The 14,234-nt window shown below is 38.0% G+C and overlaps 1 protein-coding gene across 7 annotated transcripts in view; it reads left to right on the forward strand.

Moving 5' to 3' along the window:
- Positions 1–14,234, forward strand: part of LOC132011507 (contactin-4) — a 941,143-nt gene that overhangs the window by 840,032 nt on the left and 86,877 nt on the right. For all 7 annotated transcript variants that reach the window (XM_059390189.1, XM_059390187.1, XM_059390193.1 and 4 more), the window contains one exon: positions 11,071–11,198. In XM_059390189.1, coding sequence (XP_059246172.1) covers positions 11,071–11,198 — 128 coding nt within the window. The remainder of the gene's footprint in view (positions 1–11,070; positions 11,199–14,234) is intronic.

Here is a 14,234-nt window from a genome sequence, read left to right on the forward strand (position 1 = left end):
TATTGAGTTACTTTAATTTTAAACTTTGAGCCACTTAAAATATTGTACTATTAATTATGATAATGATGAAGAAAATAATAATAAAAATGATCAGTGTGGCCAATATTGATAATGTGCTTATTATTTGCCAACACAATTATAAATGCCTCACAGGTGTTTTCACATGTAACCCTCTCAGAAAAACTTACAAAGTAGATGTATTATTATTATGCCCCTTATTTTAGAGACTAGGTAAACTGGAGTCCGGAGAGGTTAAGAGACTTTCCTAAGTGACATGTCTAACAAATAGTGAAGCAAAGATGCTACTAGACAGTAGTATATGCCTGAATAGAGCAGAAATTAGGAGCATACCAGGAAGTTTGGGAAGGCTTATATTAAATGACCACTAAAGTGACCCTGAGCCTTTATACTCCTGGCAAAGGCAGAAATACTAGTGCAGGTGCTGTACAAAGCAGGGAGGGTCTTGGAGAATTTTAGCTGGGCCCTGACAATAGTGTACTATCACTGATGTAAAGGAGGAAGGCGATTCCACTTTGACTTCCTCACTTAGAAATGTTATAAAGTTCTGGGATGAGAAGTTGAAGCATACAAACCACAATCTTGCAATTCCTGAAGGGTTGAGAGTTGGGTACATGAGAAAATTACGTGTTTTTCTAACATGGCCAATATTGCTATTTGTGTTGTGGAGACCTCCCCTGCTTACTAAATTACGTAATCTGTATAGTGGGCCCCCCTTTCCAATTAATAATTAATATAATCTTCCAGGCATTTTAGTTACTTAAGGGTAAGGGAACCTGCGATGATTACAACTTCGACTCATTTTTACACATTCTTTACTTTTACTTCTGTTTTTAGATATTAGTGTGAACACATATTTCTCAATATTAGAAAAAGCTATTTTGACAAGCTTAATTAGAAAGCAGAAAAAAAGAAAAATCAAAAACAAAACAAAATCCAACTATCATAACCGAAGACCTAATGGAAAATTTAAGGAAAATCTCTTAGATAGGGTTATCATGATTTTTACCTTTTGTTTTCTTTCTTTGTTATACCCTTCAACAACACAGGGTGGCGTGGTAGGAAGTGTACAGGCTTTGTTGTGAGAGCTGAGTTTGAAACTCCATTCTTTACTGACTACATTGACCTTGGACATTTCCTGATTTCATTTTTCTCATCTGAAAAACTGGGATAATTATGTTTCTCAGCATTGTTGTATAGTTTAACAGTGATAATAAGTACAAGCACCCAATAGTATATTCTAGGTGCTTGGTAAACTTCCTCAGCACCATGCCATTCCCAACACTCAACTTAGGTTATTTACAGCCATCCCTCTGGTCTTTCAGTCTGCTTCTTTATTTTCAATTATTTCTAAAGACAGCTTTGCTTTGCTATTAAATTATTCTTTTACCTGCTCTTCTAGTATCCTAAGAGGTTGTTATATAAAATATTTTGAGTACCTTGGAGTTTAATAATAAGATTTTTTTCTCATTATACAAGTAATATTACTTATTATGATGCTTTGATAAAAACACATAGAAGTGTAGAGAGTAAAATATGGTATTGCTTTCCTGTCCCTACCCCATTCATCTTCACAATGCCCTACAGATTTATACTGAAATTAGCTCAGGTCATAAATTTTTGGAAGAAAGGAGTCCTAAATCTTGTATTAATGGAGATACAGAGAGATCCTATATAAATTAAAGGTAACAATTTAAGAAACAAATTTTAGACAAAAATATGTCCTTTATTTCTTTCTTCCCCAAGCATGGTGTTTTGGATGATTTTTGCTTACAGTGTCAATAAATAAAACCTCCAAGTTATATCTGCCCAAGAAAACTATTTCCCACATCAATCCGTGCACTGTGTCCTGAACAGTAATTAAAATTAACTCCAGGATTAACTCTGAGATCTAAATACTCATCTCTACCTGGGAAGATAGTCCCTTCCAGGTTATTTTTACAGAGCTTTTAAAACTCTTGTTCAGAGGAAGTTAGACTTGGATAAAATCAGGTTAAGCAAACACAAGTTTATTTTCTCTTTTGAACAGTGCTGGAGGCAAGGGCAGTAGGCTCTGAACTGCTGGCTGTTCTTCAAGCAGACTGAAACACACAGGTTATTCTGTGGTTTATTAAACTCAGATCTTACGACAGAAAGCAAATTATCTCTAGGGGAACTTTGTCACCAAGGTGTCTGTTCAATAGCAGCGTCTGTTGCTGCCACAGAGACTACACAGAAAGATCAATGACAGGTTGGCCTGAAACTGCCCTTGAAGTAAGCATCTTCCCACTGACCTTCATTCGTAATCTTCAGGACCATTGTCTTTTCTCAAGATGGACAGAAAAGCCATCATCTAGGGCTCTCAGTGGACTGTTTATAAACTGCACATTACCACAAAACAATCTATCTTTCTATTAATCAGGATAAACCCCTCTCTGCAATGAGACTGAGAATTTCCATGTCTCTTAAAATTCAGAAGTAAACTTAAGCAAATCCCAATTAAAAGTTGTATTGGTCAGGGTTCTCCTGAGAAACAGAACCAATAGGATATATAAGGAAAGACTTGTTCTAGGAATTGGCTCACACAACTCTGGGGGCCCAGAAGTCCCATGACTTACTGTCTGCAAGCAGAAGATCCAGAAAAGCCAGTGTTAGGATTTAGAGTGATTCCCAAGCCCTGTGAGCCAGGGACATGGAGGAGTCCAAAGATCCAAGAACCAGGAGTGCTGATACACAAAGCCAAAGCCGAAAGGTATTCTAGCTCAAAAAGAGAAAGCAAATTCAACTTCCTTCTCTTTCATTCTCTCCAAGCTCTCAAAGGACCAGTTGATACTATCTGCACTGGCGAGGGCAATTTTCTTAGTCTACCAACTCCAATGCTAAGGTCTTTCAGCAACACCTTCAAGGCTCAGAGAAATACTGCTTTACCATCGATTTGATCATCCCTTAGCCCAGTCAAGATGACACATAAAATTAACAATTACAGAAAGCGAAAATGCCTTTGAATTTTATTAAAATTGATAGCCTAATTCAAACCAAAACAAGTAGTTTGGTTTGTTTTTTGTTGTTGTTGTTATTTTATTTTTGGTTTTCTTTTGTTTTTTTCATTAAGAGTGAAGTTTTTTTGGGGTTTTATGTGTTTTGTTCTTGTTTTTGGTTTTTAGGGGTTTTTTGCTATTATCTAGAGCACACCAATGCCAGTTCATCTTCTAGACTTTTCTTAGTTTTCACTTGGCACAAAGTCAGGAATAACTACCAAGTCCAAAAGTCTTCACCTCTGTTGGTCACAGGCTAATTCTCCAGTTGTTAGGTTGAATATACAGATCTTTATCTCTGTCTCTTCATTGCCACTTCTCCACTCCTTCAAAATTTCGACTCTATCATGGGTGTTACAATCTAAAACAGTGTTGTGGGGCGCCTGGGTGGCTCAGTGGGTTAAAGCCTCTGCCTTCGGCTCAGGTCATGATCCCAGGGTCCTGGGATCGAGCCCCACATCGGGCTCTTTGCCCGGCGGGAGCCTGCTTCCTTTCCTCTCTCTGCCTGCCTCTCTGCCTATTTGTGATCTCTGTCTGTCAAATAAATAAATAAAATCTCTAAAATAAATAAATATAAATAAATAAATAAATAAATAAATAAAACAGTGTTGTATGGCTGTTTTCTGAAGGACAAGTAAATACATTGCCTCTCTCACAAACAGTTTAGCCTCCATAAAGAACTGTTTACCAAACCATATGTTCCTAGCCCTGTACTGGCTCATAAGGTAGAGGGACCCCTGGTTTAGAGATGTCTAACTTCATTGCCCTGATTCTAGTACCTTGTTGGTGGCCCCTGGGCTCTGGAGTCCTGTGACATCTCTATCACACTGCCAGTTTGCTTGAGGTGAGAAGTAACAGTACTCTTATTAACCATGTCTGAAATTTTATAATGTATTTTAGCCCTCCAGGAATGTTAACCTCTTTTGTAATGAGTAAGTCTATGCTTTTATGTTAGGCTTTTAAATGGCAAACATGGGATGCCTGGGTGACTCAGCAGGTTAAGCCTCTGCCTTCAGCTCAGGTCATGATTCTGGGGTCCTGGGATTGAGTCCCACATTGTGAGGGGAGGGTCCCTGCTCATCGGGGAGCCTGCTTCTTCCTCTGCCTGCCCCTCCCCCCTGCTTGTGCTCTGACAAATAAATAAAATCTTTAAAAATAGTTATTTAAATGGCAAATATGTTTTCTGGTACTCATCATGTATAAGAGAAGGAAGGCTGTTCTGACCCCTTGAGATTTTTTTTAAATTATGCAAGATTTTAAATGATTTATATTTACCCAATATAGCACTATTAAAAATGATTTAAAAGTTAACGGTTTGAAACCTCCATTATTTGTTTGTTGAAAAGTTATTAATCCATAATACTCACCTTGGCAGAAGGGGAGAGATGTACTTTCAGGGGTTTTAAGTATAAGGAAAGCGTTTCCAGACAAGTGAGGATGCACTACGTTTCTCACCAGTAGTTGGGCTTCCGTGTAGAACTGCTCACAGAATCATAGGTCATCATTTGGGGATAACCCTTCTCTTTAGGGTGATAGAATATTGTGGACTTGGCAGCTTCTGTCATCTGTTACTAAAGCCCCAAAAAGGAAAGATCAGCATTTTAAAAGGTCCAGTGTCCCCAGACTGGTTTTGATTAATAGGACTGACAAGGTCAGCTCTTCAATGGCTATAACCCAGAGCCTCATATTAAGAAAGAAAGATTCAATTTATCTCATAATTCCAGATAGGTTCCTATCCTCTATGGATATGAAATCTTTAAATGAAGTGGAGGAACAACTGTTCTCTATGCAATGGACAATTTACTATGTTGTGAATTAGATGACCTTTTTTTCATGTAGGGAAAATTAAGTCCTATGTCACACCTTTATTTTTACTACTTGCTGCTTTATCATTTTTGACTTTTCTCTGATACTATCAATGATTTAAAAAGAGCCTACAGGTAGGTCAGGGCTAACCTGTTCTAAGCCAGGAACAGATTTACATTTTCAATTCCTTTTATCTAACTTGATCACTATTCATGAGTATTAGAAGGAGCTCAAAGTTCAATATCAAGCTAAAAGCTACAGGTCAGCCAGTAGTCTGAAATGGGAAAACTAAAATGAAATGGAAACTCTGAAGTCTCACCAAGAAACCAATGTGAAAATACAACTATCTTGGATTGGATTCAAGAACTGGATTCACAGGGAAAAAAATGAATGTAGAAGTATTAGTTGACAAACTTTTTCTAAGCTGGGATAGGCTCCAACTGAAAGGAAGCAAGTATCTAAACATTTGTGTTAAGTTATGTTTCAAAAGTTTCTTGAGTTAGTGGAAATTAGCACTCCAAGGATAAATGCTAATTTTATACTAATTTCCCAATTATAAAAATCCCATAAATTCAAAGCAGCAAGTAACTGTAACTTAGCCCTTTTTCTGTAGAAATAGTCAAAGGTATATGGCACAGCTGTGTATAAAGGAAAATCAGGTCAATTTTTTCAGAGTTAGTCTTTTAGCAACAAGTTCTGTAGAGGTAGCCCTCAAAGAATGATCTGAAGAACTCCTCTCTCCTCTCCACTTTCACTACCCCTATCTCCTGAACAAGTTCACCAATTTCCCTAGATACTGAGCTCTTCCAATTACAAGGGATTAAAACCAAATTCCTCATGTCTTAAATGACTGCATTATGTAACCGGAGCATGCGGAGGAAGCTGTTGGCTTAGCTGTGTACAGAAACAGGGTCTCAAAGAGCTCTTACATTCTCTCCTCTCTCTCTGTCTCTTGGTCTCTGCCTGTCTTTGGTTGGTTTCTTCAAGGCATGCTTTCTGGTTTTGATTAATAGGACTGACAAGGTCAGTGAGATGACTGCTAACGGTTCTAGATTTCCATCTCTAAATGTATAATCAATAGAAAGAAACTGTTTCCTCAAATAGCTGCTGGTTTGGGTAGCATGTCTGTCCTTAAACCAATCACTGCAGATAAGGAAATAAGATCTCGTGAGAGGCTAGGTCTTGGACCTTACCTTTCTTTATTCTGTGAAGCAGACTCCCCACTGGCAAAACTAAGTCCCTTCTAGTATGCATTTGTAGAAATGTATGCATTATGGATATAACACACTGACATCACTTCTAGGTATGCAGTTATCTAAGATTCTCCTGATTTATATAGGCCTAGTGGACAGGAGGTATTTAGTAGATATCTATGAGTAAGTCCAATTTTTCATCCCCCTCTGTTACTACTTGATGTTACCCATATGCTTCATTAAGCATAATAATATGTCACAGGATTTCAGAATATAAGACTACTTGGTAGTAGCCTTAAATTTAACAGAATCCTTTATTAATATCTGAAATAATAGATTTAGGAGGGTACAGAACTTCAGTTAATAGAATTATTTCACTAATGCACTTACATCCTGCATTTCATGTGAGAGACACTGGTCTCAGCAGTGCACACCTTTGTGACACCTTGTGAGATAGAGTTACTTTTATTATTCCATTATCTCAAGGAAATTTACAAAGATGTTAATCATACAGCCGTTAAGTGGCATGAATTGATTCATGCCTGGATAGTATAGTTTTAGAGTTTATGGGGTTTTTTCCCTTAAGATTCATTTATTTTTTTCAGAAAGCACAAGAGCAGGGGGAGGGGATGACATAGAGGGAGAGTCTATTTTTTTTTTTTTTAAGATTTTATTTATTTGTCAGAGAGAGAGAACACAAACAGGCAGACTGGCAGGCAAAGGCAGAGAGCGAAGCAGGCTCCCCGCTGATCAAGGAGCTGGATGTGGGACTCCATCCCAGGCCCTGGGATCACGACCTGAGCCAAAAGCAGCAGCTTTACCAACTGAGCCACCCACGTGTCCCAGAGAGGGAGAGTCTTAAGCAGACTCCACACCCGGTGTGGAGCCCACCCAACAAGGAGCTCGATTTCACATTCCCGAGATGATGACCTGAGCTGAAACCAAGAGTTGGACACCCAACCAACTGAGCCACCCAGGCACCCCCAGAGTTTATGTTTTAAATCAGTACATTATATTGCTTGGATAAGAAACTGGTTGAATTTTATAAAATTCCATGTTATACTCACATTTGGATTATACCTAGGAAAAATAAACAGAACAAATATAATGCAATTTAATAACAGCCACTAAAAATGACCCGTTCTACAGATCATCTTCTTCACTTATCTCTTCCAGTGTCTAGAATTCAAGCCTTGGAGGCCTACTCTTATCTCTTTGCTTTAAAAAAGAAAAAAAAAAAATGGGAAGATTAAAACACTTAACCAAAGTCAGGCACTGAAATCTTAAAAATCAGTAGTACAGCAATTTGTAAAATTACCTTGTCATTTCACAAAGCTTAAAGGAAATTGGATAAGGAAGCTTTGTGGGTTAAGAGGCAAAGAGAGCCTTGAGAGATATTGTGCAGAGCTAGCTGGGTCCCACAGCTGGATAGCAACAATATGCCGGGTGCCTTTTGTGCAATGTATACACCATCATTAAGGATGCAGGGATGGGAATGACAGTGGGAAGTGAGAAAAAATTTTTAAACACCACTTTACAATTAAGAGAACATTTCAAATATCTTATCTCATTGTGGAAGATAATCATGATAGTAACCACTGAGATTAAAAGAATAAAAACTACCCTTGACCAGTAGCTCTCTGCTGGGGATGATTTTTGCCCCCAGGGAACATTTGGCCATATTTGGAGATATCTTTGATTGCCACAGCTTGGGAAGACAGGCAGAGCGAATGGAGTCCAGTCCACTGGGGACAGAGATGCGGCTAAATATCCTCAGAGGACAAAGAATTATATGGTCCAAAATGTCAGTAGTGCCAAGGCTGAAAGCCCTGCCTTAGGGCATAAGTAAATAGGGCAGGTCATACACTTAGCAAGTATCAGAGTCAAGGCTAATACCAGGTCATCCAATGACAAATCCTTTACTTGTTTCCTTATTCATACCCTGTTGGCATTAAACAGTATGATACAGTCAATGGTTTTAGGTGTTGGAAATTACAGTACCACTTTAATGGTACAAACTATTAATAGGCCTTTGTGCTTTGCAAGACTCAGCTCACCTCTCAGTGTTTAATATGCCCCAAATCTATGTTACCTCATGGAAAACGACTCCATATATAAAAAAGAAATGTTACCTTCCTTACTGAGATCTCATATGCCAGCATTTTACAATTTCCAGAGAATTATTTTATAAATGGGAATATGATTAACTCCTCTGAAGTTATTTTTGTAATTATTGAGAGAATTAGGATTTAATTACCACACAATTTTTATCAGTACATCTGCTCTTGGGCTAATGGGGTATCATATGGTCTTTACTGAGCAACTGTTATGTGTGTATTATGGTGTGAATGAACAAAGGACCTCCTTGTCTGCATTTTATATACTGATTTGGGAGGACTAGGTTAATTTGTATATTGACTTCAGATTGTCAAACGTAATAGTTGGAGTGCAAAAAGTAGGCTGACTTAATTACTATATTAAGGGAAATTATGTTCAGAGAATGTTGTCCAATTTTTCCTATATGCACAAATAACTAAATAAGAGGATACAGTTTTAAAAGATGACATAATCACAACACCATAACTACTACCTAATAAATACCAGGAAATGTGCTAGAAATCTCACTGACATTATCTTACCTAATTCTTCCTAACAAAGTACCCAATTGGGATTGTTAGCTCCGTTTTATAAATGAGGAAACTGAAACTTGGAGAGTTAGCCAACTGCCTTTGATCCCACGGTTGGAGCTGAAAGAACTGGAATCTGAATACCCATCCTTCTGATTCCAATATCCTTTGTAGAGTTCTTATAACTTCATACCTTCTCATTAGCCTGAGTCAAAGAACCTGGAATGAGTCATCAGGAAATCTGCGGCTTCTCCATCCTGGCTTCTCCTTTTCACATTCATGAAATGTATATACAACATTTGCAAACTGGTATATTTAAATCTTCACCTGTGGTTTTAAAATGATTAGCCAAAAGTTTTATTAAGTGAAGCTGTGACCACAGAGACCACTTTTTCAAATATTTATCAAAAACTCTTAAGGCTATCACTAGTGCTCAGTGGCTTAGCGATTCTGAATTCCTGTAACATATTATTGATTTTTCTCTTAGGATATTTATTTATTTACTTGTCCACTCTGCTACGCGTCATCCTAGGTACTAGTTCCTGGAGATTAAGTCATAAGATAAACATGAGTCTGTGGCCTCAGAAAAGCTCATATGCCAGGTGGCAAGTAAGACAGCTAACAAGTAAGCAAAACTTCTAGTTGTGTTTGATAGGAAAAAAGCAAAGTGGCTGCCAGAAAAGAGAATAACAAATTAAAATATCCACTTTAGAAATATGAGCCATAAGAAAAGCGCCACCTCTAAGGTAAGGTGCTGAGAGGGTGAGAAAGTGGTCGTTAGGTCCTGATACCGTGGCAGGCAGAAGAGCAGATAGAAAGGCCCTGAGGTGGGAAAGGGTTCCAGACACTGCAGGGACTTGCAGAGGTCCTGTGTAATTATAGTTCATTGAAAGGTAAGAAGAAGAGAATGAAATAAGTAGGCAAGAGAAAAGCAACGGCCAGATCCATCAGGCCTTGTAGGTTCTAGAACAGAATTTACTGATGGCAGTGGGGTGCAAAGAAGGATCTTTAAGGCTGAGCAGTGATGTAATCTGATCTAGCTTTTAAAAAGATCATCTGACCACTGACCAAAGAATGTATTTGAGGTACGAGAGTAAAAATAGACATATCATTTAAGAGGCTGGTGATATGCCAGGTGAGAACAGGGGAGCAGAGAAGATAGAAAGAAGTGGGTAAATTTGAAGGATAGAGTAGAGGTTCAGCAGACAGTAATCTTCAATGAGCCATCTGTGTCCATTTTTTTATTTCTCTGGCTGGTGTCCCAGCTAGGCTGCATGAACTACTCAACTCTGTACCTTCCTCTTCTGCTATGTCTTAGGTCATGCTGAAGATAGGGTTCTCTAGAATCCTCCCTGTTCCAGTTTTGTGCCTGTCAGTACAAGTGTTTCCATCCCAGGTGGTAGAGATTTGTTCCTAATTATGGACCCTAAGATGTGCCATCCACGTTTGCTGTTGTTGTGTGATTTTTAAAAAAAAATTCACTTCTCGCATCTCATTAAAAATGTATGATATATGTCAGAAATAAATATACTTAATAACTCATTTAATTTAAGCCACCATCTAGAAGAAAACTTTTTTTAAAAGATTATTTATTTATTTATTTATTTATTTGACAGAGATGGTGGAGGGAGGAGAGCACAAGCAAGGGGAGCAGCAGGCAGAGGGAGAAGCAGGTTCCCTGCTCAGCAGGGAGCCTGATGCAGGGCTCCATCCCAGGACCCTGTAATCATGACCTGAGCCGAAGGTAGATGCATAACTGACTGAGCCACCCAGGTGCTCCAGAAGAAAACATTTTCTTTTCTTTTCTTTTTAAGATTTTTTTTTTTAATTAATTTATTTGACAGAGATCACAAGTAGGCAGAGAAGCAGGCAGAGAGAGGGAGGAGGAAGCAGGCTCTCCGCGGAGCAGAGAGCCCGAGGTGGGGCTTGATTCCAGGACCCCGGGATCATGACCTGAGCCGAAGGCAGAGGCTTAAACCACTGAGCCACCCAGGCACCCCTGGAAGAAAACATTTTCAATGAAGATGTGTCAACTGGCCAATCAAGAGATTTTTTTTTTTTTCTTATACCTCAATAGTGTTAAGACTGATGGTGATCAACAATGAGCCTTCTCTATGCATAATGTGGTGAGAATCACCAAAGACAGAGAATGGTTACAACCTATCTAGTATTTCCAACATTTATGCCAACAGAATGTTGAGACCACTTTAGTAAGAAAAGTGTTGAAAGTCCTAAATATGTCACGTGTCTTAATTATATTTATGAGTATGTAGACAAACATCCTGAACAAAGGTGAGACTGCCAAGCGATCTAGCCATGATTTATAGTTTAAAAGATGATGGAATGACAGACATCATTTTCAGTTAGTCATATGAGATAAACACCGTTTTGGTTTATTTGTTTTAATTTCAGGATTACCATTTCTGAAGATGGAAGCCTCAAAATTGTCAATGTGACGAAATCAGATGCTGGAAGTTATACCTGTATAGCCACTAACCATTTTGGAACTGCTAGCAGCACTGGAAACCTGGTAGTAAAAGGTAAGGACTAACCCAGAGCACACGTACGTTGGTATACCTGTCCTCATTTCTAGTAATGCGATCTATAGAAGTCGCATCCTTCATATTAATATGTACAGATATCACTGTGTTGCTAAATTAATACATCATGCCAAACATGATATGATTAAGGATTCTTAGAGAACTGTTCGTAATGAATATGATTGAAAGGCTATCTTATTTCAGAATCATCCAATACAATTTTGAGAATTACAGCCATTGTATCTATTATACTGTTGTAACTAATGTTATCTTCAATCCTTTAATTAAATTTCTTTCAAGTCTCTGTAGATTTGAAATTCATGTCTAGGAACACTGTGCTAACAAATTAAAAACCCATGACTTGAATACTATTTTTAGCAAACATTGTTTAAACAATGACATTGGCTATTTTTAAAAGAGCTGCCCTGGTTATTCAGAGATACGGATATGGATTATTACACCAGTAAAGGGATTTGATCATCTCTGTGCTTTGCTTTAGTCACCCTGCCAACCTTCTCCGTCTTAAGGAAATAAAATTTTCCACATACCTTAGTCTGGGTGCTTTATAGTATATGACAGAAATTCCTTTATTGCTGTTAGCACAGCACATGATATGAGTCTGTTCTTAACACCAGGTTGATGGGATGGGCTGAAAGCACTAAAATGCAAGGGATGAGACTTTAATTTACATTTTATTTGCATTTCTATTACTTTCTGTCTTGAGGAGTTGTAGAGTTTTTGAGTTGAAGTGATCTTGGCAATGAGTGATCTGACTGAGGAGGATAAGACTCAGGTTGGTGACATTCTCAAGGTCACCAGTAGTAGAAGACAGATGTTGACCCAGGAATCCTGATTGTGCATTCTGCTTGGCTGGTTCTGTTTACTGCACCAGGAAATCTTGTTAATTCAGCTGCTTTTTTAAAATAATAGATTTATACAAAATAGATATTTTTCTATAACTGATATAGATGACCACATCATATTATTTCCTAATTGCCCATTTATTTGTAGCTCTCTCTCAGAAATAAGAGAACCTACGAAAAACAAAAATATCTATTTTATCTATCCCAATTTTATTTTAAAGAAGAAAGCCAAAAATTACCTCATTGCATATTTTGGGGTCATTGGAAGGTGGAAAAATACTATCATTTGGATAAGACTTTTTATTATAAACAACATCTATGCATGTAAAAAAAAATGGAAGGCCAAAAGTTAGAAGTAAATTTGTATTTAGATTAACTCCACTTACCTCAGTCAGTTAATGAATCACTCAGAGCGATAGCATGGGCATAGGACTATGTGTTTACTCTATCTCACAGTGCAGAGGAAAAAAGAGGTTCAATAGTATTTGTAAATCAAAATTTCAGCTAGAGGTCTTTGCTAACGTGTGGCTTTCTCGGCTGCAAAAGGAAACAGTGATCAGCTAGGATCAGGAGGAGTCCCAAGGTTTCAGAGTTGTTAATGGCAAAGCTGGTACCTAATTATAGATTATTTGCTAGTTATGGAGATAAAAGAGACTACTAGGCAGCAGTCTTAGGTAGTGATCAAGAGACTGAGTGTGAGGCAGAAAGATCCGGCTTTGAATCTCATTTCTGTCACTTACTAGCTCTGTGACCTTCAACTAGACAATTTACCTGTGTGGGGATAATAGTATGCCAACTGCTTTGGGTTGTTTTGATGACTGCGATAATCCACCATAAGTGCTTAACATAGTGCCTGGCACTTAGGAAGTATTAGTAGTTTTTTGGTTGTAGTTGTTTGTATTTTAATAAAATGGCTAAACATACATTCTAAATCTTATTGAAATGAACATTTATGAAGTTGCCATCGCTGACCTATTAGAGTTATTAGCAAAAAGGAGTGAGCCTGCCACCAAAGAAAAAAAGCTCAAGAGTGTGAAAGATTATAAACACCTAAGCCTAAAAACCTTTTTTTGCTGTTCCGTATTGCAGAAAGTGAGGTATTTTTGCATGTAGTTACAAGTTATATCCTGTGTTTGATCAGCCTCCTTCTCATAAGGATTTCCTTAGTTCTCAAGATGGAGGACAGAGGGAGCTCCTAGGTAGCTCGGTCGGTGAAGCAGCTAACTCTTGATTTCAGCTCAGGTCATGATCTTAGGGATGTGAGATCAAGACCCATGTAGGGCTCTGCACTAAGCTGAGTGTTCTGTGCTGAGCTGAGCATGGAGCCTGTTTGGAGTTCTCTCTCTCTCTGTCCACCCTCCTGGCCCTCATTTTGTGCATGCGCTCTCTCTCTCTCTCAATCAATCAATCAATCAATCAGTTCATTCTTTGAAAAGATAGTGGACAGAAAGGAATATCCTCTGATTCCTATCAGAGTTCATATCCCAGCAATATGGGCAGTCCGGAGACTGACAATCCAGATGAGTCTCTGCTGCTCGTCTTGTACTGAATGATGGCACAGAACTTGTCATCTATCAATAATGAAATATGCAGTGGTCACCCCATGTTTTAGGTAAATATGAAAGTTGTTGAGGTAGGGACTTCTAGCTATTTTAAGAAATTAAAATACTTTATTTCTAGATTTCTAGTGAAATGTAAATGGTGATTATCCAAGTATAGTATAAGGCATAGTTTTACTGTTTTTTTTTCAATTTTAGTAATTTATTTGCTTCTTAAAATGTGTATTAAGTCTAGTTTTCCATTCATGGCAATGATTAAAAAAATCTTTTAAAATATATTTAAGCGGCACCTGGGTGGCTCAGAGGGTTAAAGCCTCTGCCTTCGGCTCAGGTCATGATCCCAGGGTCCTGGGATCAAGCTCCACATCGGGCTCTCTGCTCAGCAGGGAGCCTGCTTCCTCTCTCTCTGCCTGCCTCTCTGCCTACTTGTAATCTCTGTCTGTCAAATAAATAAATAAAATCTTTAAATATATATATATATATATATTTAAGAAGTGAGTCAATATAAAGAAAAATATTAAGTATGAATTATTATACGAGGATATGCAAAATCATAAAGATGGGATATGAAGATTGGGAAACATGATGTAATGGCATTTTTCAGGAGAGTTTAA

This window comes from Mustela nigripes, chromosome 2, assembly GCF_022355385.1.
Source record: "Mustela nigripes isolate SB6536 chromosome 2, MUSNIG.SB6536, whole genome shotgun sequence".
Taxonomy (NCBI): domain Eukaryota; kingdom Metazoa; phylum Chordata; class Mammalia; order Carnivora; family Mustelidae; genus Mustela; species Mustela nigripes.